We start from the raw sequence: 23,356 nt of genomic DNA, 5'->3' as shown, positions 1-23,356 counted from the left end.
GCGGGGCGGGCACGTGCGCGCAGGGCCGGCGGCTGCGGCCGCCCCCCCCGGTGCGCCCCGCCCTGCCCTCCGGTGCGCTGTGCTGCTCGCCGCGCTGCAGCCTGCAACGCGCCCTCCTCCGGGCCCGATGCGCAACGTGCCGCGCACGGTCCTGCCGTGAACACTGGCCCCGTGTGACCTCTGAGAGCGGGGCGAAGCGGCCGGGCCGTACCGCTATGACGGGGGCTGCCCCGTGAGGGACGTGCCGCACCCCCGACCGGCCACCGGGCCCCCGCAGTTGTCACGAGCGCGTGCCCGGGTGCAGGCCCTAACTGAGCGGCGGGCCGATCACGCCCGGGGCACCCGGCTGGGAAAGGCCAAGGCCAGAGCGACCCTCCAAGCAGGGCCGGGCAGGCGGGCGGTTGTGCCGGTTTACTTTGAAACTCACGTCAGCCGCCGCGGTCCTTAGGCCCGGCCCGGCCCGGCGGTGGCGGCGCCCCGCGCTGCCATGGCAACTCCGCCGCGCCGCACTGCGCCTGCGCGCTCCCCGCCCTCCCGCTGACCGTTGATCAGCCCGCTGGTGTTTTTAAACCCCCTGCGCGCGCTCTGGCGGTTGGTTCCCCGGGGTACGCTTTGATTGGTCGAGCGAGCCGTTTCCATTTCGCGCTCTGATTGGATCGAAGCAGGCAGTGTGGGCGGGAGCGCGGCCGGTTGTGCCTTCTGATTGGTCGGTGGCCGTTGGTAGCGGGGGACGAGGGGTCGGTGGTGGGCCGAGGCAGGCGCCGGAGCTGGGCGGGACGGGTCGCGTTGGGCCCGGTCCGGTGGGGTCCCGCCGCGGCGGGAGGGCAGGCGGTTCCTGGTGCCTCCCTGCAGGAAGCGCGGCGGTAGTTAGGCCTTGGGGAGGGGGTGTCACTGGCCGCTCCCCTCCTCCCTCAGGGGACGCTGGCAGGCCCCCTCGGGCGCCCGGTTGAGGGAGGGGCTGTCGCGAGTAGGCCCCAAGTCTGGGCGCTGCCCCACGCCGGTGCCCCGCGGCAGAGAGAAGAGGAAGGGGCAGAGCAGCGGCCGCCCCGCATGGACCCCGTTCTGCCCGGCCCGGAGCTGAGGTATCCGTTCTGGGGGGGTCCGCCTGGGGAGGGGCGCGGAGGCGGTGCATCGCTCCCAGGCCACCGGGCACACACTGGGCCCGATGCCGCTCTGCGAGTGCGGCTCTGGTTATAAGGAGCTATGGGGGTGTGTTTCTGATCCGTGCTTGCCAAAAACTAGTGAAAACAGCGGGGCTTTAAAAAAATTTCCCCTTTTACAAGCCTAAATCAGGATTTATTTTGATGGGCGTTTAGCTTTTAATGAGAATCAATTAACACTAGCTGGAAACGTGAGAGGCAGGTGAGTTGCTTAGAGGGCTGCCTTAAAAGCAGAGAAAGTTCTTTCCTGGGAACTTAAGGAAATGCCAAGAAAGCACCTTGGCAAAGTTTGACGCTTCAAATACCTGCGAAGGAAGTTCTTGTTTATTTGTTAAAAAGTGTTGAGATACTTGCCAAATGATGTGGACTGTCAAATGTTTTGTATTTTACTTAATATACTTTGTTTAGGCAACTCTTAAAAAATGTAATCCTGCTTACGTAAGTAAGTTTACATGATTACATACTAATTTCTTCAGGCCTCTTTGAAGTCTGATTGCAAATTTTGTGCTGTATTATTTGAGTTAAGCCAAAGCTTTATTTCAGAAGTCTTCAAAGCTTAAGTGGATTGAATGCTGACTTTTAAAAGTGACTAAAACGGGGCTTTTGGAAGTTCATCTAATGTTAAGTTTGCTAAATCAGGATTTTCTGTGTGCCATGGGAGTTTCTAATGACTGATAACCTTTTCCTTTCCTACAATATATCCAGAGCAGCTTTTTCTTGAGCTTTATCTGCGAACTTATATTTTGGCCTACACATATCCCAAGATTACATGAAGGAACTGTCAGGTGGAAAATTAAAGTTTTGTGTTGACTTTGTAGTTCATATCCTTGACAACTTCATAGGACAAAGTTTCTGCTTCATTGGCCTGGACTTGAAACAAAAAAAGTACCAACGGCTTATGTATCCTATTTGTTGTTTTTCTTAGTGTTAGTCCTTTGTTCCTTCTTATAAATGATGTTTGGAAGTACTAAACTTAATCCATTTTCCTTTCTTATCTCTGTGATCTTTCCAGATTTGCTTCCGAAAGGATGGTCCCTTTCAGCTTCCCTCTGTCCAAGTGTGCACTTTGGGACCCAGTCCCTATGGGTGATGTCATTGGCTCACACATCACCTATTACAGGTATGAATAACCTTTTTTAAGTGGCTAAAGGTTAAAGTAAATTAAAATTTATATTATTCAAAGCCTCATTTTATCTTTTGAGTCTAGTGTATGACAAGGCACAAAGGAAAAAGAAACAATCAGTGTGTTCATTATAAGTATATAGGGATTTTCATTGGAAAGATTTAAGAGTTTCCCTGTCTGTGGTGTATTGCAGTCAAGTGGGTTGGAGGTGCCTCAGTTGAAAGTAACTTACAGTTTCTTTCAGTTTCCTTCCTACATGGAAATGTGTAAAAGTAACTACATACTTGTAGTTTTCTTTACCATGTTTTTGTTGTCTCTAAATATTTACAGAGAAAAAAGATATTTTTGACAAACTGGATACAGATAGCATGCTTCAAGTAAAACTTAAAACTAAGCATTTTGTTTGCTTCAGGAATCTGGATTAAAATGCGGGAAGTTCTGATGGGTTTTTATTTAGAATGAACCTGGAGGCAAATCTGAATTTCTAGGGCAGGATGTTCCAACCCTGACTAGTAAAACAAATGGAGGGTAAAAACTGATCCTTATTACTTAAGTTGGTAATTTCTATATAATTTCATAAAAAAATCTTGCTGTAGTTATTAAAGCAAGTATATGAGCAAGTATATGCATATATGTGCATATAAGGGTGGACAGCCCTTACATACAGGTCAGAGGAGCCTCCACTTGTCCTTGCCACATAATGCTCTTTGAGTTAAAATTAAAACCTCCAAGTTTTAAAAAGTTTAAAATAAATTACTTTTATTTATATGGAGGCACTTCACTTGGTTAGTCTTGAGCAGGTATGGTATGAGCCATCATCACAGTGTTCACATAAACCAGTAGCTTCACTTTCAACTTTGACCTCTTTCCAAGTCAAAATCAGATAAGCTATCTCAAGCTAAAATAATGTTGGTGTATTTACTGCCCTAGATTCCAAACTTACTGCCTTTTTTTGACTAAATAGTGATTTTATAATTACCTAATTTTTCTCTATACTTGCACTGCTGTGTCATTGAGCCCAGTCTGCTGCTGCTTTAAGCATCCACACCAAATATTGTGCTACAATGAGAGTGCACTACATCAAAATTAGTTAAGCTTTTTGGCCTACTCTACTCTAAACTTAGGAGGCTTTTGAGAGGTTCTGTGTTTTGGTCTTAGTGTTTCTAACTTTTCCCATGTTCTATTAAAATAATTCACTTGTGTTCATCTCTAATTCTTGTGACAATGCTGCCCTTCAGATGAAAAAGCTTGTTCTCTCTCCTTGTTACTTATTTTCCATAAAAAAAAGCTCTTCCCTCTCCTTGCTATTTATTCTTCATAGGAAAAATTGTTTCCCCTCTGATGATTGTTTGCTGGACTAGTCAGGCCAAATTATTTTTGTTGAGATGATAATACAGAGCATTCTGTGGAGCTGCTCCTGTTAAAATATGGCTTTCTTGAATATGAATAGTTGGGGTGATGTACAGGACATGAGCTAAAATTCCACTGACATTTCATACAGTGTTGTTAATTTTTGCCTTTTTATTGTTTGGGGCTTTGGGCTGTTTTGGAAGCTATTGCAATATGCATACCTTTTTAAAAAGCATTAAAAATAATTTGGGTCTTAAACTTGCTTATTGTCTCTTTTTAGAAACCCAAAGTTATCTATGATGGAGAAAACCTTGCGACTTGCCTATCGCCATGCTAAGCAGAATGAAAAGAAAGTATTTTCCTGTTTTTTGCTTGGGACTCTTGCAGTAGATGAAGGTAACTTTAAACATCAGGTAGATGGACGATGTTGGCTGGTTGAGTAAGCTGTTATCAAGGAACCTGAGTTGTTGCTCTTGGACTCTAATTTTATTTATTTATTTTAAAGATGGGGAAGGCATAACACTAACAATAGACCGCTTTGATCCTGGTCGAGAAGTTGCTGGTGGATCGGGCAAAATTCCAACTGCGTCTCTTCCTGGAGACTTTTTGATTCCATGTACAGTTAATGCCTGGGGACCTTCTTCAGATAATATTATAGTGCACAGTGCTGAAGATATCAGCTTGGCTTTCAAGGTAGGCAGCCCTTGGCAACTTTTGGGTCTCTTAAACAATAAACTGTCTTCTAGGCAGGACGTTGGACTATGCATAGAGTTTGATTTCCAACCGCCATCAATTTCAAACACAGCAAAGTTGTAGCTAAAGCAAGACTCTTTAGTTGGTTATGCAAAATGAGCTGCTCGAGTGTCATTGAAAAGTGTATCGGAAACTATTAAAGTCAGTTAGCCTTCACAAATGTTTAAGGATCACACAGTCTTTAATCTTGGTCGAAAATCTGGCTGCCTGACCAAAGTTTTTCAGCTGTCCTGAATGAGTTGCAGTATTTGTGCAACTGTTGATAAAAAGTATTGCTAGGCAAGTGGCTTGCAAGAAAGTGTGTGAAGTCTATGTAGGTTAGTAGTTATAGCTGAAATGTGTGCCTATTGCTTCTGTACTCTGCTGTAGGCATATAATCTAGTAAATACACCTTCCGTTCCTCTAAATATTTGCCTGTAGTTGTTGTGTGTATTTTATAGTACAAATAATGCTTACTTCACATCTAAACTTTTTCATAATGATACATCCATATGTTAAAATACAAATTTCTTGAGTGCGAATAAGAAAACTTTGACAGATCACCTTGAGCCTTCTAGTTACCTGTTATTAATTTTTACACACTTTAAGCAATCCCAGTTTTTGAATGTATCGTAAAGCAATGCTAAGATATGCATAGCTTAACTTCAAGTGTATTTTACATTATTCATTATATTCAGTATAGCCCTGAGCTTTGGAGACCTGGGCTTTTTATACAATGCCTACTGCAACAGTAGCTATAATGAATGATTTGAGTTCCTAGTGTTAATACAACTTGAATTATGGTAGTCGTATGAAGACAATTTAGTGTATTTACCTTTTTTTTCTCTTTTTTTCCCCTACTTCTAGGGTCTGCAGCACAGTCTGTGCAGTAAAGAATCACTGGATCTTTCTAAACTGCTCACTGTTAAAGCTCACATTGTTTTCACAGAAAACCTGGATAATCTACATTTTAATTTTCACTGGGCTTCCATTACCGCAGCAAATATCTTGGAATACACCCCCGTGAAGTCTGTCCCAATTATTCCCACAGCTCTAGCAAGAAATTTGAACAGTCCTATGAGTATTGCACAAGTTCAAGGAACTTATAAATGTGGGTGAGTAAAGGGTGATGCTAAAGCTCTCAAAGTTGCCTGGCAGTTTGTTGCATTTCCTAAAGCAGGTGGGTAGGCAAGGTCTCAACCAGTACTTCGCTTTTTAGTAAAAAAACAAACTAAAAAAAAAATTTTAGTAATAAAAATAACATAACTTCTTGGACTTGGAAAAATTTAAAATGTTCTAAACAGGAGATGGGGCAAAAATCTTAACTGGTTCAGTAGGAGTTCTTGCTTTTGACACTTCAGCAGAAGGATCTTCCTACTGAGGCAGGGGGGACATACCTCTAGTTAACATAATGACTGTAAACTGCATCCAGCTTTTTAAACAATATCAGTGCTGGCTCTAGAATGAAAATCAGATGAATGTGAATCAAAGCTTTTTCTGTTAGTCATGCTTATAAGGTGGTATTGGGGAGTCGCCATTCTGACAACTAATTTAGTAGGGTGAACTAGGGATAGTTCGGGGAAACAATGTGAAGCAACTGAATGTCATTTTATTGGAAGAGAGACCCTGTGAATGCCTCTCTGAAAGTTACTCTTCAAATTTAACATGACTTGTACTTCTGGATTTGTTGTGAATACCGTAATACTAAGCAAATGTTGTCCTTGATAATTCTTTGATACACAGGGAATTGATGAATAGCTGAGGAGTTGCTGTAAGTATGGATGAAGGATGGTTTTAACTTTTTTTTTCTGTGAACTTCTTTTCTTACAGCATTTTCTAAACTTGCATTTGTCTCGTCAGGATTTTTCCTGAAAGATTTCCTTCCAAAATACTAAAAAACCCTCAATTTCTGCTTTCTTTCAGCTACCTTACTATGGACCAGACACGAAAATTGCTTTTGCTGCTTGAGTCTGATCCCAAGGCTTATGCTCTGCCATTAGTTGGAGTGTAAGTGTTTGGCTCTGTTTGTACAGATTAATACACACACTGGTTTGAGATGTGTTTGAGGAATTACATAGTGAAAACTTGGTAATGGAACTGTCTCTAATTAGATCTTTCTTCTTCCTTCTAGTTGGGTGAGTGGAGTTACTCATATCTGTAGTCCTCAAGTCTGGGCCTGTTGCTTGCGATATTTATTCAGTTCTTCAATTCAAGAAAGGCAAGTCACTTTTCTCTACAAGTCATAGAAGCTATTGGCTGCCTAAAAATGTATTCCACCGAAACGCAGGGCAACATGGTGTCTATTCAAAAATATTTGAGGGAATTCTGTGATTCATATAGGAGGTGGGGCTATCTATTTTAATTGTTCTTTCTGGTTTTGACTTCTGCCTCACAAATTTTCTATGACTGAAGTGTTAGAAAGCTAAGCTGTTATCTCAAAGACAAAGAGGGTAAACATTAACATCATTAAGGTCGCTGCATTTTAGTTTAAATAAGGACCAGCAAGCAGGAAACACTAGTTTAAACAGTGGTGGGGTTTTGGTTTTGGTTTTGAACTTTTCTTGTGGGTGTTTTCTTTGACACAGGCTTTCTCCCTGGTTGTATCTGACCAACATATTGAAGCATATTGATTTGCAGCTCATGCTGTCTTGTTATGATTTCCTACTAAATATTCTGGTTTTATAGTTTTTGCGTTCTGATTTTTTTTCATTGTGACGTTGGTGGATAATCATTCCTCATTCTCTACATCTGTTTACTTGTAACATTTGCCAAGTTCTATTTATACGGAAGCTGGGAAGGGAGTTCAGGTGGTTATAGCTTAAAACTGCTCTTCAGGTAAATGAAACTTTTAAATATGCTGTATGCATAAGAATTTCTTCTGCTCGACCACACTTGCTTTTAAATTATGAAATAAAACCACATTTGGTGAACAGATGTGTCTGTAATTACAGAATAGACTTTTTTCCCCTTAACAATTTAAATATGCCCAAACAGAGATAAGAGCCCAATTAGATTATCAGATAGGCAAGTTAGATACTTGACTCTCATTAACTTTCACTGATTCCATCTTGGAAGTGGATTAGGCAGATCTGATGAACCATGCAAACAGAATTAACCTCTGCAGGCTAACAGCTTAATCTGTGCATCATACATTTTTAACTCTTATGTTGTAAGCATAATTTTCAAGTTGTGCATGAATGTGTTTTTCAAGCATCCTGTTCCTACTGCTTTCTTTATCACGTATATTACTTAAAAAAACAAAGAAACAAAAAAAAAACCCCACAAACCAACTCCCCCTCCCCCAAACAAGCACATTACAGGTGCTATAAAAAGAAAAATTGTTCTGAAAGTAGTACTACCCTTTCCTGGAAATGTACATTATTTTCATTATCCTTGATCTTTTGTGTTAAATGTTGACTGTTGTTACTCACTGTTCTTAACCTGTAGAAAAAAAATTTAATGTAATTTTTCTTAAAAAAAAAAAATCCGTTTGCTAGTGAGCATTTTTGGAATATTTAGGGATAACTGAAACACTTAGTGTCTTTATAATAAATCTTCAATTGAATTATCAAAAATATCACTATTGTTTTTACAGATGTTTTTTTCTATGGTATGATTGAAGTCTTCCTGGAATTCATTTAAAGCACTAAGTGATCCTAAAGGTTTGAACTACAAAGTAGAAGAATTATTCCCATTTCTCTGCTTTGCTTTGATTCTTGCATGTGGCATCACTCATAAGTCCAACTGCTCAATACCACTCAAAATGCAGTGATTCACCAGTTTGCTGAACTGCGTGATAGTTTGCTCAGTATATTGAGAAACTAAAGACCTTCTTCCTGTTTCTTAAGGCTTTTTTAAGATGTGTTTCTTTTCTATTGTAGGGTTTTTTCGGAATCTGGAAGTTTTCTTATTGTGCTTTATTCATTGACACACAAGGACCCAGAGTTTTATGAGTGCATTCCATACAGTGGACAGAGTGAACTGGGGTTTCAGATCTTAACTTGCAATGAAACAGTACACCTCTTCAAAGTAAGTGTCTTGGTTTCCTACGGCATCATGATACTTTAAAATTTGACTTTTAGTGTAAGTACTTAAAGGAGGAATCACTATAATATGACCCAAATGGAACAGCAGTGTTTGAAAAGTGTGTAGCTCTATAAAGCTGCCTTTTTACAGCGATTACTGTAAATTCAGAGTTTGTCTCTCAAATTGAGAGATGACCTCCAAAGTCAGCAACTGCTCAGTTTTCTAATAGCATTAAGAATCTGTCTTTTAGAATGTAGTGTGCTGTGTTGGACTTGGTTAGTGCTCATTCTTACTAGTGACCTTTTGGCTTTATGAGCAGAGATTCTGATTTCCTATAGCATTTGTTAATCTGATATGCGATGTGCGTGCTGGATACATCTAACAGCTGCTACGGGTGATGTATATTCGTGCTTTCTCGAGAGCAAAGCTAGGTAACTTGTGCTTTGCTCGAAGTTGAATGCAAAAGGGAATTCAGTGGTTACTAATCTGCAGATCTCTTGCTGTGCTACAGTAACAAAGCAGGAACAATTTTATCTTTGTGCAAAGTAACTCTTTGAAAGAATTTCATGATGCGGTGTCTTGGGGGATTACTAATCAGGTTTGAGGAAATTCTAGGAAATCTCAGTTCCTTATGTGTTTTCCTAGGCTTGTGCAGAACCTGAAGCTGAATTGTTAATCTGCTCCATGTATGCTCCTATGCTCTAGTAGAGAAGCAGCTAGTGTAATGTGTCCTGTGCTGTTCTCTTTCCAATTAAATTTCCCTGTTCAGGGCTTCATTCCACCTTTAGCCTAGGTACAGCTTAGCTTTCTGAAGATTAAAAGCCTGTTAACAGAGGCTCACTTCTGTTGTTTCCAGGACTTGCCCAGCTGTGGTGTGTGAAACAGTGTTGGAATAATTACTGTTTTCTATAGTGGTGAAGGCTTGTGGAAGAGTATCTAAGCAGTTACAGCAAGGAAGCATCTGTTTGTGGCTATAATTAGGCCAACTACTTTACAGAGTAGCAGGGGGAACAGTGTTAAACAGGAAGGGAAGTTGCCTGCCTCCTTGTAGTGGTGAAAGAATTGAGAATTGAAAGTAGAGGACAAGCAGCAAATAATCAGATATAAATGTCCTTAAAACTATTTATTTGGGAGTAGTACCTCAGTGATTAAAAGGTGAAAGTTTCATGCTTCACAAATACAGGTAATTTCATTTCAGAATGTGGAACCTTCAGACAAGAGACCTATCCAGTTTGAGTTGAGTGCAGAAAACCAAAATGCAGAAACTGAGTTCTTCAGCAGAGTTTGCGAGAAACTTCCTATCAGAAGGTAAATCTTTCAGATGTCATTTATACGCAAAAAATAAGTATTTATTGGATGAGGTTTTTTTGGCCTCTGCTGTGCCATGTCTCAGTTTAGCTGTGCATACAGTGATCTTCTCGCACTAAAATCTGTGTATGTGCTTTTGTTTGTTCATAGAGCTAATATTTTTCAAGTAAGACAGTCAAGCTGACCATATTCCAAGAGAAACTACTCGTAGTTCTACTCTTGATACTGGTGGTTATACAGTGGATGTTTTTAAAAAGGCTTCCTTACTGATGGAGCTTAGTTCACTGTATTAAGCTTTCTGTGAGATCTGTTCTTTGAAGCATATCTCTAACCGAAATCTACTTAAGTTGGTAAAATTCCCTTTTTCCTTCTGACTTTTCAGAGGTGTAAGACCTGGATAGGTTGAAACACGGGGATTTTTAAGAACCTGATTTATCCATCGATTTTTTTTATCTATGACTATAAGATGGCCTTTATGTTCCTTTAAACAAGGTTGCAGTCTTTACTGTAGCACTTTGTAATATCTTTGTGTATATATTTTTGTAATATAAATCAGTGCTTTGCTGTCAGAATGTCACTTAAAAGTGTCTGAGGGTGTGGGGAGGGAGGGAGGGTTAGAATCTTTTTGCCCAAAAGCAGCATTTGGATTTTCACTGTTTGATGTTAGAACTGTTTGCTGTGTGAATTTGCTAGCTAACCAGGGAGGAGATGTGTAGCAACTGCTTCATGAAAAAATGATACTGATATTGCACTGTAGATGGCACAGTGAAAAACATGAGGATTCATGTTACTGCTGCCAAATCTAACAAGCAAACACTTTTAGTTTGATTTATGTTGGTTTTAGTCCTCCCCAAGGCTGTTCACCCAGCAAGGTTTCAGCAAGCGATCACGACTCTGGTGTAGAAGACGAGGATTTATCCCCTAGACCAATTCCAAGTCCTCACCCAGTGAGTCAACAGGTAAGTAAATAATTGTTCTAGGCATCTCAGTTGTGAAGCTTAGAGCAGCAAAACTCATTGTAAGGGGACTGGAGAGTATAAAGCTTCCATCTCAAAGTGTTAGCAGGGGAAAACAGAACTGAAGAAATGGACCAAGAGTCTCAACTCCTGCTCTAGTTAACCTCCCTTTTTTCCAGGATTATAGACACTCAAATTCCTGTATATGCTAGGATTTGAGAATAGAAATATTAAGTTCTACTTTGGGAATCTTGCTGCCATTAAATGGAAGAGCCATGGTGTCTGAGGCAAAGATAGAGGCAGCAAACTCTTTCTTGTCTGTTTCTGGGTAAATGAAATAAAGATCTGCTGGTCTGTCCTTTTTAGTTGATGCGCATACAAATATAATGAAATAGCACCCCTCAAACAGCATAGGTCTAGAAGGATGTGACAGTTGTGGATTATAAAATATGTTCTGTGGCACCTATCTACTGGGTCTAAGAATAATAAGAGGGAACATGCAGTCCACTTCTTGAAGGAGAAAGATCCATACTCTGAAATGCGCTCCAGGATGACATGGAGCATTCATTTGGTAGACATGGCTATTATACCATATGAAAGCAATTTTGTCTTCTAAGAATGATCCTAGAGATCTTGCTGCTTTTTCTGTATCTGGATTCTCCAGTCTTTAGAAAAGTATTCAATGTGTAGGTGGTTTGGAGCTGGTAATCGTCATATATTGTTTTTAAATGAAAACATTTTCTTTGGTGAAATTCTGCATGTGAAGAGCTGAAAGACAGTATTTTGAAATTAGCTTAAACTTGCCTGTGTAATTGTCCCTTCAGGTTACCAGGATCTTTCCTTCAGTTCCTGAACTGTCACTTGTTTTGGATGGGAGTTTCATAGAATCAGGAGAATCATCGAAGCCTATCGGGACTTCAAATGCTAAAAGTCTACCCTCAGCACTACAACAGCCTATTAAAAAGAAATGGTGCTTGGGATCTACGTATTACCCCACCCAGCACTCTGAAGACAAGCAGACCTTTTCTCCTAATATGGGAGATCCCTCTTTGAGGCAACTACCAAATCATTTAAACCAGAAAATTCCCACTTCAAGGCCTTCCAGAGGAAAGCAAGCTCTACTACAGCAACAGTTGCCCTGTAAGAAAGCTTGCCCTCAATCAAGAAAAAGTTCTGGATCTTCTTCTCCTTCAACCCCTTGTAGTGGGCCTTCCCTGGATACATCTGTGCATCACCCCAGAAAGCCACCAGAAAGACTTGTATTAAATCCTGATGGAGTTGCACAGCAGGGAGAGCCTCCAATTAGAAGAACGTCAACATCCAGTTCCAAGCAGCTTCCCGCTGTTACGCAGCCAGTCCTCTACACCTCTGCTTTTCCACCACAGAGCTGCAGAAAGCCACCAGAACTGCAGGTGCCAGTTCAAATGCCACTTTGCTGTCCAGCCAGTGCATGCAACTGTCTGTTGCCTGCTTCCATCCAATATAATCCGATAAACTCATGGCAAGGAATTGGTAAAATCAGCCCTAAACATGGAGCAGGAATCCAGTCAGAGATGGCTCAACAGAATCCATGCACAATGCTCCATCAAAATATCATTTGCCCAAATATTTGCTGCAATCCAGGATATACCACAAGCAGCCCTATAAACATGGGATATCATGGGAAAATGGGGAGCTGTCCTCTGGACACTAGCTTGTTGCCTGGAGTAAGACTGCCTTCAAGCACAAGCCCCTCTAGTCCGCAGTTTTGTGCAGCCCACTCGCCATGCCTGCACATGCCAGCTTCTAAAGCAGGATCAGATAATGGAATGATGGGATTATCTCCAGATGCGTACCGGGTTCTTACAGAACAAGATAGACAACTCAAATTACTTCAAGCTCAGGTTTGTGGAAATGGCAGCTTTCTCCTCTGCCCTTTGTGATTATGCTTTGATAGTTCCCCTGCCAAAGGAGCTAAATTAACTGTTGTCTATCCTTGTTGGAACAAGAGAGCCTGTCATACCAGCTGCAGTTTGGGGATGGAGGGGGGGGTCCTGATTAGCTCTGCTAATTGGCATCCCTTAAATGAAAACTATTTGACTCTTGCCTAATTAAATTTTGCATTTATTTTTGTCAGATTTCCATAACATGAAGGTTTCCCTTTTAGCAGACTGTTTTATAATGCAAACCGATATTCCTTCTGTATAAATGCTTTCTTACATCTATGCTTGTCTATGTAAAAAAATTTACTGCATAGGCTATAGACTTTGGAATTATTGTAAGCATACAGGTGAAGCACAGAATGTTCTCATGCGTTGCTTTGCCCACCTTCTCGCCTGCAGCTTCCTGAGCTGTTGAGGCTGTTGCTTTGAAAACTTCAGTTGTCTGTTTGCAGCAGACTGGCAAGATTCATCAGCTGTTTGTTGCTGCGCTGGAAAGTTGGGCTTTGGTGGTCTCGCTAAGTTCTGTTTTGATACCAGGTTAAGCTTCTTCAAAATATCGGCCTCTTGAGTTACACTGTTGGCCCTGTATTTTGCAGGGTATGATTTGGAGCTGAAGAGTCAGAGTTTAAATTTTGCTGCTGGTGATGAATGATAGGAATAGGAAAGTTTCTCACGATACATGTTTTTCCTGCTTAAACTAGAAAATTACAACTGAAATATGCTTTAGATAGAGTTCCTGTATGTGAAATCAAGCTCTCAAAGCACAGGTTGTGCATGAGAGAGGAAAACATCTCCTTATTGCTTAAATGCAGCCTTTACTGTTACGCTATTTCTCCATGGAGCTGTGAACTAATCTGTGAACAGAGTGGATGCAAATAGGAGTGAAGATTGCCTGGGCAACCTTCATTTTGTTATTTAAGTGCTTAGTTTTGTAATTAATACAAAGTTGGTTTAGCGTGGTGTAGGGACAGTTGGTGTATAAATGCTCGGCTGGTAAGTCAGTAACAGGCTCTGTATGCGAATGAAAGGGATGGAGAATACTTCCAACAAGTGTAGTGCAAATAGGCTTTTCTCAAGTTGTCTTGGTATAGTTCTGCCAGCGTGCTTAAAACCTCTTCTTTGCTAGCTCTGCCGACATCAAAATTGATGTTTTGATTTATGCTGCACGCACTGCTGAGAACTGGAGGGTTATCAGACTTCTGTGGCAATGCAGCCTGGGTTTGAATCCATATCTTAGTGCAGCCTAACTTAGTAATTCACTTTTGCCTATTATACTTTATATTTTATTGTACAAATGATAACTTTCTGATAACCGTTACAGATCCAGCGCTTATTGGAAGCACAGGCTCGTCAGGCTTGTTCCTCTGAAGCAGCTGGGGCTAGCCATGCTCTGCAGCCTGAGAAGCAAGGGGACCTTGTTTCTATGGAAACACAGTCCTCACCAGCTTCGCACACGAGGACGAGTGTGAGCATTGCTGTGAGCACAGGTAATGCTTTATTCTTAAAAAATAGACTGGCGTTGCTTTTTCTGGATGTTTCAGTGATTTTTTTGGGCATGGAGGAAATGTTTTGCAGAAGTGCTGAACGTACACAAACATGCATGTAGATACAAAAAACAGCCAAGTTCTCTACCTGTTATTTGCAAGTTTAGGCTGGAGCTGCTTTTGTCTTTGGGCTGCAACAGCAGTGATTGCCATCAGTGGAAGAATGATTTTTCCAATAGCTTTAGCAAGGTCTTCTATTTTAAATTGTGCCTTATTGAAAGGAAAAAAAATTTTTGAATTAGTACACTGTTTTGAAAAATAATAGCTTCTATCCCATCTGGTGTTCTATTAAATATATTCTTGATGGATTTTGTAAGTCATGCATTTACATGCATAGAGGGGAGGCTGTATTCGTTTTAGTTTTAGCAAGTTATGCAGCTGTGATTGTAAGGTTACTTATTAATGTATTGCTTCCTGTTAAATCCATGAAAATATTGTGGTTAGTCTGGAGGAAATTTTCAAACTGGCTCCAGGCCGATGCATTAAAATGCTTTAATACAACCATTGATTTTCATCAAGCATGCTTTGGAAGAAACTAGGGCTTCACTGATGTTTTGGCAACTCTTAGCTGTTCTAAACCCTAAATCACTTTTAAAATGATAAAAACCCCTCAATGTGAGGAAATGATTCCTCTAGCTTTACAAAGCCAAAGGGTCTCAGAAGATAGTAATGACTTTCCTTAAATGGATAAATCTCTAATTCTCTTCTAGGTGCTAGCTTATTTTGGAATACAGCCTCAGAAAAACAAGAGGACTCCATACCACAAGGAAAAAAAGAGGATGAAGAGATTTCTAAGGAAGACATAAGCATTTCAATTAACGCTGAACAAGATGCAAGTAACACAAGTATTGCTTCTTCCTTAAAGGTGGTTGACATGCCCAGCTTTGTAGACAGTATTCATCTTGTGGAAGAAGGAACTAATCAGAACACTCTCCAGTAAGTAGCCAGAAATATCTTGTGTTCACATAATAAGCTGAACTGCCTTTCATAAGTTACTACTTTCATAATTATTTTTTTCAGGAATTATAAATAGTCACCTGACTTCAGTTGTCATGTTCTTTGCCTTCTTTAGTTTTTAATTACACTTCGAATTGTACAGCTCACCAAAACACAGTTGCCTTTAGAGTCTGCATTTATCAGTCACGCATGTTTAGCTAGCCTACCTATCAGCAGCAGCTGATGGCAACAGCATTTAACTTGGAAAAGCATGGATAGTGCTGGCAGCATTCCCTTTCTTACCTTAAATCCTGAGGGGGAAAGGGGACACAGCTGTAGTCCGTTATTCTCCTACAGTGGCTTTTCCCTGTGAGAATTCAGAACCCTTTCAATTCTGAGGGACTGTTCCCTGAATTTCTCTGTGTTTACACACAAAGTAATTAGGTGTAAGGGAATGCAGGTACCAGCTTCACTGTTGTTACTTTAGTTATTTTTAAGCTCAGATTCGTTACAGTGCAATGACTAATCTCAGGCTAATTTGGAAAACGATTTAAAAAATATTTTTAATTATTTATAAGGATGTTATTTTTACACAGGGAATAGCTCAACAATTTAGCCCTTTTAATGATCTAATATTCTCTTAAGTATAAAAAGCCAAAGGAAGGGGAATACCCTTCCAGTTAAATTAGGTTTCTAAAATAATCATATTGGGAAAGATGATAATTAAGCTATAACTTAAATATTCATAGTCCTTGATTAAAGTATTATCTGCAAACATATACTGCTACCATAAATGTTAGTGATTCAAATCAGTCTTCTGAACATTGTATTTTAGAGATGCCATCTTCAGGTTCTGTTCAACTTAGATTCATAAACCTGTAAAATAGCTGTATAAGTATCTTACAGTAAAAATGTAGAGCACCACCTAGATTTCTTTGAGGAGGAGGGGAACATTTTTGGGAATGATGAACAATTGCTAGTGTAACAGTAACTGATAACCTACATTGACTGTCTAGTATGTCACGTGATTTAAATCTTATCGCTTTCAACACAGGCAATTGATCAGTCGAGTTCTGAAATTCCCTTATCTTGCACTTGTCTCCTGAGGAAGAACAGGAAGGGGGAGGATGGTTGCTTAAGGATCTCTTTGGGATGATAGTACTATTGATATGTCTGGTCTGAAAAGGTTTGTGATGCACACACCAGCTAGCTGAAGGGGATGCAGAGCATCGCGTTGTAACTCATTCTAGAGTATTTACCCTTTTTATCTGGAAACCTCAGGATAGATTATGGTTCCTCTTTCATATCTGCTGTTGAGAAATATTTCAACTAGGTGTTTGTTCTCAGTTCATGCTACTCTCTGCATTGTGCATGTGTGTGCTTGTAATAGTATCTTTGAGAAGTTTTTAAAGTATTTTTAAACTACCACAGGAATCTCGTTATCAGTTACTCACCTGGGTAAAAATGGCTTTTTGAATAAGTCATGTTTCAGAATATATGGAAGATACACTACTCCTGAAGGCTTTTAAGTGTCCATAAAAATGCTGAAAACACAAGACAAACTGCAAATTGTTAATAACCTTAAAGCAGATTAAATTAAAGTCATAGAGTGTCATTGAATTCTGACTAGTCCAGAGAAGCCATTGCCATTTTCAAATCATCTTTTGAAAAACTAGTCAGGCTGTTGTAGTTTCATGCTGTGGGGTGTATTTCCTCAGTCCTCAAATGCCTTTTGAAAGAAAATGACTGCAGAAAGGAGCAAAGCATCAAGCACAAGACAAATCAAGAAATGTTAGGATCTGTTTCCAATACTCGGTTTTTCTCCTCTTCTGGTGTTCGTGAAAAGATAAGGTACCGGGTACTGATACTTGTGCTTTCTGTTTCAAGGAAGTATCTAGCTGTCTCGGTGTTCTCTTTCAGAAATGGAAATGTTTCCGAAGCACTTGTTCGCAATTCATCCTTGGAAGAATGTGTTAGCGTGTCTTTACAGAAGGAACCAACAGAGGGAGCCGGCAACCATGTGGTGGTAACAAGTGAGCAAAACTCGGAGCCGCCCGCCTCGTTGCTGCCTCGGCATCCGCCAGAGGATCAGAAGCTTTACCAGGACTTACTGGTAATTCATTTAAATTTGATATTCTGCACTGAATGCAGCAGTCAAAACAGCACACTGCTGAAGTTATGATGTGGTGTTGGCATGAATGAATCGTGTGCAGTTTTCAAGTTCACGTTATGCTCTACAGAAAAGTTCCAAGTTCGTGACTCTTCATTTTTTTTTTTTAATGTTTAGGTGGTTATTCTGTATGTCACTCTTCCATGCATACGTGGAGTACTGTATGCTGCCTAATAAATAATAATTCTTTAGTTCAAAGATAATGTCAGTTGATAACTTCCCAAATTAATGCCCTTTAAAATAGCACAGCATTTTACCTTCAAGTCCCTTAAAGGGCAGATACTTTGATCTTGAAGAATATCAGTATGTGATGTGTTTAAATTCAGAACAGACTCTTACAGGAAGCTTGAAATGTAAGATATTCCAGTGTTTGAATACACTGCTATGAGTTTATGTGTTTGCTTCTGAACTGAATCTGAATTTGGCTTCTTTGTCAGAATAAGCTGTTAACCCATATACTTGTATTTTAAGTTGCGTAAGAGTAAACCAGGATTTTGGTTTATGACTACTCCTGCACATCACGATGTTTTTGTCCATGTGGTCTCTCCCCTGCTCCGTTTTTCTGTAGGGCCAAGTAAACCACCTCTTAAAGGCCTCGGAAGAGCAAGATCACTTGCCTGTAAAATCAGAATTTGTTAATGATGATGGTCCTAAGTATCAGGATATTGATGATACAGCAGAAATGGCTTCAGAGACTGACACGGGAGTGGTGGATAAAGAGAGTGTGATTAGTGCTACACTCAAACAACTGAAGAGTCTTGGAGTGACAATTGACTCACCTGGCAAAATGAAGAAAAATACACACAAAGTGGAGAATGCCAGGTAAAATACTGGTTGTTTTGAGTAGTAATTTGTAGATCTAACCAAAAATGAAGATTGGCTCAATGAGCAAAGAGAAGGGACTGTGTTTGCTGCCACTGGGGATTTGTTTGGCAACTTGATCCGCATTTCCTGCAAAGATGAAGCACTGACTCATGCTATGGGTATTTCAGATAGGTTTAAGAGCTCTGCTAGCAAAACTCAGATTATTTAAATATAACACAAGTAGCACTAGCTGTTAGAGCATCTGGTGATTCTTAAAGTATTGTGCGTGCAGTAACACATAATTCCCTAGAATAATAACGAAGCTGCTTGAGTAACTTCAGTCCTTTAGGCTATGTCAAAGTATTCCAGAGAAACACTGGACTTGAGAGGCTGAACATTAAGCAGTTATATATGCTTCTTAACCCTTGTCTTGCACTTCACCAGTATAAGTGAAATGGTTATCATGTCTTTGATATATAATCAAAACTGGTTCTGTCTTAATTGCTTGTTATTGTGAGTGCTTTGACCTGAAACAGGGAGGCTGCAGTGGCTGAGGAGGGAAACAGCCTTGATGAAACAGAAGAAGGTGCAGAAGTAATTTCTGAAGGTGTTTGAGGCACAGGAATTTACTTATGTAGCTGCTTAGGCATAGGCTGACTGCCTGGTGCACCTTCACGTTCATCCTTATTGTTGTCTTGATACTAGTATGTAACTGTTAGGTAAAGAAAAAAAATCTAGCCATCTCCCAATTAATCTTCTCTTCAGCTATGAATCAAAAGCTGTTTCCAGTCATACAGTTTCTAAGCTCCTTTCTCTCCTTTTCACTTGAATTTCTTCAGGTGTTTTTCTGGAATTTCTGGGCTACCCTCCTGGCTGGAGAGTCTGTCAGTGTTCCTCAATTCTGAGGAAAGGTCTACAGCTCAGTAGAAAAGGAAACAACAGTGCAGCTCCATAGCATAATTAGTGGTTGTTCATCTGAGCCAGGAGTTTACTCTCCCTGAGCAAACTTCAGAATCTGTGCTCAGTGAAATAGGAAGACACTTAACTTTCAACACAAGGAGTTTGGGTTTGTGAACTAGTATATGATGCATGTACAAAATGCACTTATTTATAATCGCTACTAGTGTACCAGAGCTTGTCCTTTCAGTCTTTAAACTAAACACCTAATGTATACAAGAAATTGGTGTACCAGGCAACAGAATGAATGAACATTTACCTTACTGAAGGGTGCCTTCAAAAACTAGAACCTTGCAGGCTTCTGGAAACACATACTCTGACAGAGTTTCTGTAAAAATCCTGGAATTGGCATGCACTGGAAAAGAGGAGATGTTCTTGATCTCTGTCATTGGGCTTGTATCTTCTGTCTAGATGTACATTTGGTGTTGGATGGCAGTGTCTAGAGTCTTAGGATCAGAGACATATAATGTCACATTCACTAGTAAGAACAGACCAAGATCTCAAACCTGCTTTAAAAACAAAACCAGCTCTGAAACCTGTGAGAGGTGGGTTCTTCTTCATACGAGGGTTGTGGTTAGTATTGAATCTGAAGGGAGTATCATCAATTCTCTAACACAGTGTTTGGGTACTGTCAGTGTGAGTAGCTGGAGAGCTGCTTTTTAGTACGTGCAGAATGTAGGATCTCGGTGCTGAGCAGCCTGATCGAGCTGTGGTGTTCAGAAGGAAGGAGAAATCGGTACAACAAGCAAAATGAAATTACCAGATTATATTGTGAAATGTATGCTTTTCCTGTAATGCTAAACTAACTTTTTTATGCTTTATTTCAGCATCTTAGCATGCATAAATCCGGAAGCAGTGGTTCCTGGACTAAATTATATGTCATTTGCCAATGTCAGCATGTGTGGCTTAACTCCTAATGTTGTTGATCTGAGCATGGAAGCAAATGCTATAGCACTCAAGTATCTCAGTGAAAATCAGTTATCTCGACTTTCTCTCAGTCGCTCAGGCCAAAGTCCTCCTGCAGATTTCTCTTTCCAAGACATCTTGCATAGAAATATGGACAAAAGCATGGTGGGTCTTAGCTTGATTTCACCAAGCAATATGTCTTTTGCAACCAAGAAGTACATGAAGAGATATGGGCTGATACAGGGCAATGACAGTAGTGAAGATGAAGAGGAGCTGCTGGTTCAAGATGATAATTCTGGCACTGTCAAAAGCAAAAGCATGCTGGACAAAAACTGTACCCCTGTGTTGGATGGCTGCAACCACTGGACTGAATTATCCAAAAGAATTGATGGAAGACTTCCCATTCATCTCAAAAGTCACAGCAGAGTGTTGACTACTAATGCTTCTCCACCAGAATTAAACAGCCCTGTATTAAGAAATATTACAAATGATTTTTTTTCTCCTAGAGCAGATCAAGCAGATGAAAACTCAGTTCAGATTTTAAAGGATTTAAAATCAAAAACCAAATTGTTACCTGGGAGGGTTGAATTCACTGAACAACCTGTCAGGAAAGACGAAGGAGATATTCAGGTCTTCCCTGGGAATCTGCAGAGTCCAACCCTTGAAACATTAAACCAGTCGAACAGCATTAATTCTGTTGGCACCATTCTTGATGTGAAACAACTCAGGCAGTTGCCAAAGTTGTTCTGAACGTCCCCTGAGACGGCTGGCAACCACAGGTTCAAATCTGAGAGGGACCTCTCTCAAAGACTACAGGAGACCAAGGATTAAGCTATCTTTGAAGAGGTCACTCTGTTGTAGCAACGTAAAACTTGCAGAACTGAGTTTTCAGCCCAGGTCGGAGACAGCCACCTCTAAATGCCTGGCGGAGTCAGTGCTGAGCAGCACTGAAGTATGTGTGCACTTCTGTTTACAGTTAGACGTGATTTTAAAGTATCTAAAAGGCGAATCAACTTGAGCACAAGATGTACTCTTAATATACTTTTAACGATGCTTATTTAAATGTTCTTCTGCTTCCTTTTTTAAAACACTGACTTTTACCTGTTTGTACCAACTGTGAGCCATCGATACTGTGTGTGGCAGAGCAGGGCTAACAGAGCTAAAGCACTAATTTCTAGAAATTTGCTGAAATGGTTGGATTACTGTGTGGGGGTTTGTGTCTGGTGGGAAGGGAAGTATAACTGTGGCTTTACTTTGCATAAAATTATTTTGAATTCAGCCAAAATGGCACGTGTAACTCTCTATCAGGAAATCTCGGAAGGGAATTGATAAAACTAGCACTTTTAAAACTTTTGTGGTTTTTTTTTTTCTGAATTAATGTTTTATATTTATTTAAGAAATACATATTGCTTGTAAAGGTCAAAGGTTCCATTAAAAAAAAAAATCTTCGGTTGTCTGATGTAGCCTTTATTTAAGACATATGCCACTTCCCAGTCACTGTTTAGAATGGCTAACTGGGAGTGTGAGGATGTCACTTGCTACTGAACTCTTGAAGAATTCTGATACTGAGTGGTGAGGTGAGCAAAAATAATTTATTTTATTCTGTATTAACATACAAATACTCTGTCATCAAGCACTACAGTCTATTAATGAAACAGCCCTTTTCCCTAACCCTGATGATAATATCCCCCAAGTTGAATAATTCAGTCAGTTATTGCTTAACGATTTCATTTCTGTTACGACTTTGACTTTTGTTCAGTTTTTAGGTGTAGTAGGTGTTTTTGTGGTTACTACGTGTTGTCAGTTACATAGTAACCCACTGGTGCTGGAAACCCCAGGTGCCCAGTGCTGGCTGTGACAGTTCTGCCTGCCTTTGGCGAGTACGCCTGAGGACACGGCTCAGCGAGCCTGGCTGTGGTGTAACGCATCTCTGTCCTGACCTCTTGGGCTTGGAAAGGAGACAGCGGAGCTGGAAGCGGCAATTCGTTCCTGTTCCCACCATTCCTGATGGGAGGATGGTGTGGAATGACAGTCGAGCCATCTGTTTTCTCACTGGCCGTAGCGCATCAACATGCTTTAAGGGGAGTTTGAACAAACTTTGTTTTAATGATGGCATTGTCTCAACAGAAGTTCAGCCTACGGTGCTGACCTTGTCTTTCCTGCTCCAAGAGTGTTAAGCTACAGATTAAAACATTCTCACTGAAGTCCAGGGCCTCTCCTGTTCAAATCCAAAGGACTGTACTCTTAGTTCATGGACACTAATTGCTAATTACTGTATTACAATGACACGAGAGCATTTTCCATCACCTACCACCCTTGTGGGCCTTTGTGGATTAAGAATTGGGGGTGAAAGAAGCCATTTGCTATTTCAGAGCTGGTACAGAGAGAGGAAGGCAGCAGCTCACTTCAAGCTGTGTCAGAATTTCTCCTCTCACGCAGCCTCTTCCATCAACAAGAATGTTTGCTTCCTTTCAGGAAAGGTGCTACTTTGCTGTGCTGAAAAATAAAACCTTTCTCAGTCCCTGAATCTCCCCTGGATCAGGCACAAGCTTATTATCTGGCAGCACGTTTTCTGCTGAATCAGTCAAAAAATAGTTAATGTTTTTGAACATTCCAGTGAGATGAATGAGGCAATTCATACCTCTGAGCTATTGTTGTAGGGTTTTGTTCTTTGTTTCCTATTGTAAAATGTCTGGAAACGCAGGAAGATGACAGTTGTATTGGTTAATATTTTAAAGACTTTCTTCAAATACTCGAGGGCTAGAAACAATTTGAAAACAAAAGCCAAACTACTTACACGCAGCTCAGGACAAGGGTGTGGTGTTATATTAAGTTACACAAATCATATAATCCTGGACAGCAACTTCTGAGTGAGTAAAACATTAATTTACTTGACCAAAGCAACAAAAAAACCCACCATTCCCTAAAGCGGCTTTTCCTTTCATAGTGTAGTGCTGAGTAATTTCAAGATGCCTGGCTTTTATTTTTTTTTTCCTGCAGCATATACTACAGATTGGAGTCAAAAAATGCACGGAAAGCCAGGTCTGGCTCTGTGAACCCTGAGCAAAGGGGACCTAAATCAAGTGCTGGCTTGATCGCCTGTTCAGGCGATGACATGTGTGAAGGGGCAGCACGGTTTAAGGCTTTATTGTTGATTTTCCTTCTTTTTTCCTTCTCTTATTTCTGGCTATCCTTTATTAAAGGAAACATTAGAAGGTCTGGGCCTGCTCAGGGTGTCACTGGTGCCCCTTGGTCTGTATAATTTTGGTGCTCCCCACCCCTCCTGCAGGGCTTGCTACCTCTTATGGAAGTATGGAGCCGAGGTGAGCCCTGAGTTGCTCGGTGTGACCGGGAAGCCCACCCGTGGCAGGGCAGTGGTGGGGAAAGGGGCCGGTTACCTGCCACACCGGGGTCCCCCTTCGGCTCGGGGTGGGGGTGCCCAGCGAGGGGCAGCCCTGCGGG

At 40.8% G+C, this 23,356-nt stretch overlaps 1 protein-coding gene across 1 annotated transcript; it reads left to right on the top strand.

Annotated features, from left to right (window-relative positions):
• Positions 1-796: 796 nt before the first annotated feature.
• STIL (STIL centriolar assembly protein) lies at positions 797-21,229 on the top strand. The gene is made up of 16 exons (XM_068406175.1): positions 797-1,082; positions 2,173-2,280; positions 3,914-4,029; positions 4,139-4,326; positions 5,233-5,480; positions 6,289-6,372; positions 6,497-6,583; positions 8,247-8,394; positions 9,590-9,699; positions 10,544-10,658; positions 11,480-12,538; positions 13,899-14,064; positions 14,832-15,057; positions 16,978-17,170; positions 17,796-18,049; positions 19,816-21,229. The coding sequence occupies exons 1-16, from the start codon at positions 1,051-1,053 to the stop codon at positions 20,642-20,644; spliced, it is 3,963 nt and encodes a 1,320-aa protein (XP_068262276.1). The 5' UTR covers positions 797-1,050; the 3' UTR covers positions 20,645-21,229.
• Positions 21,230-23,356: the final 2,127 nt, after the last annotated feature.

This window comes from Nyctibius grandis, chromosome 8 (genome assembly GCF_013368605.1).
Source record: "Nyctibius grandis isolate bNycGra1 chromosome 8, bNycGra1.pri, whole genome shotgun sequence".
Lineage (NCBI taxonomy): Eukaryota > Metazoa > Chordata > Aves > Nyctibiiformes > Nyctibiidae > Nyctibius > Nyctibius grandis.
Note: the sequence above shows the minus strand (reverse complement) of the source record. Positions and strands in the feature narration are given on the sequence as shown.

Coding starts and splice junctions, on each gene's coding strand:
- STIL (XM_068406175.1), top strand. CDS start 1,051: ATGGACCCCGTTCTGCCCGGCCCGGAGCTGAG. Junction 2,281..3,913: donor TCACACATCACCTATTACAG/GTATGAATAACC, acceptor GTCTCTTTTTAG/AAACCCAAAGTTATCTATGA. Junction 15,058..16,977: donor ACTAATCAGAACACTCTCCA/GTAAGTAGCCAG, acceptor GTTCTCTTTCAG/AAATGGAAATGTTTCCGAAG.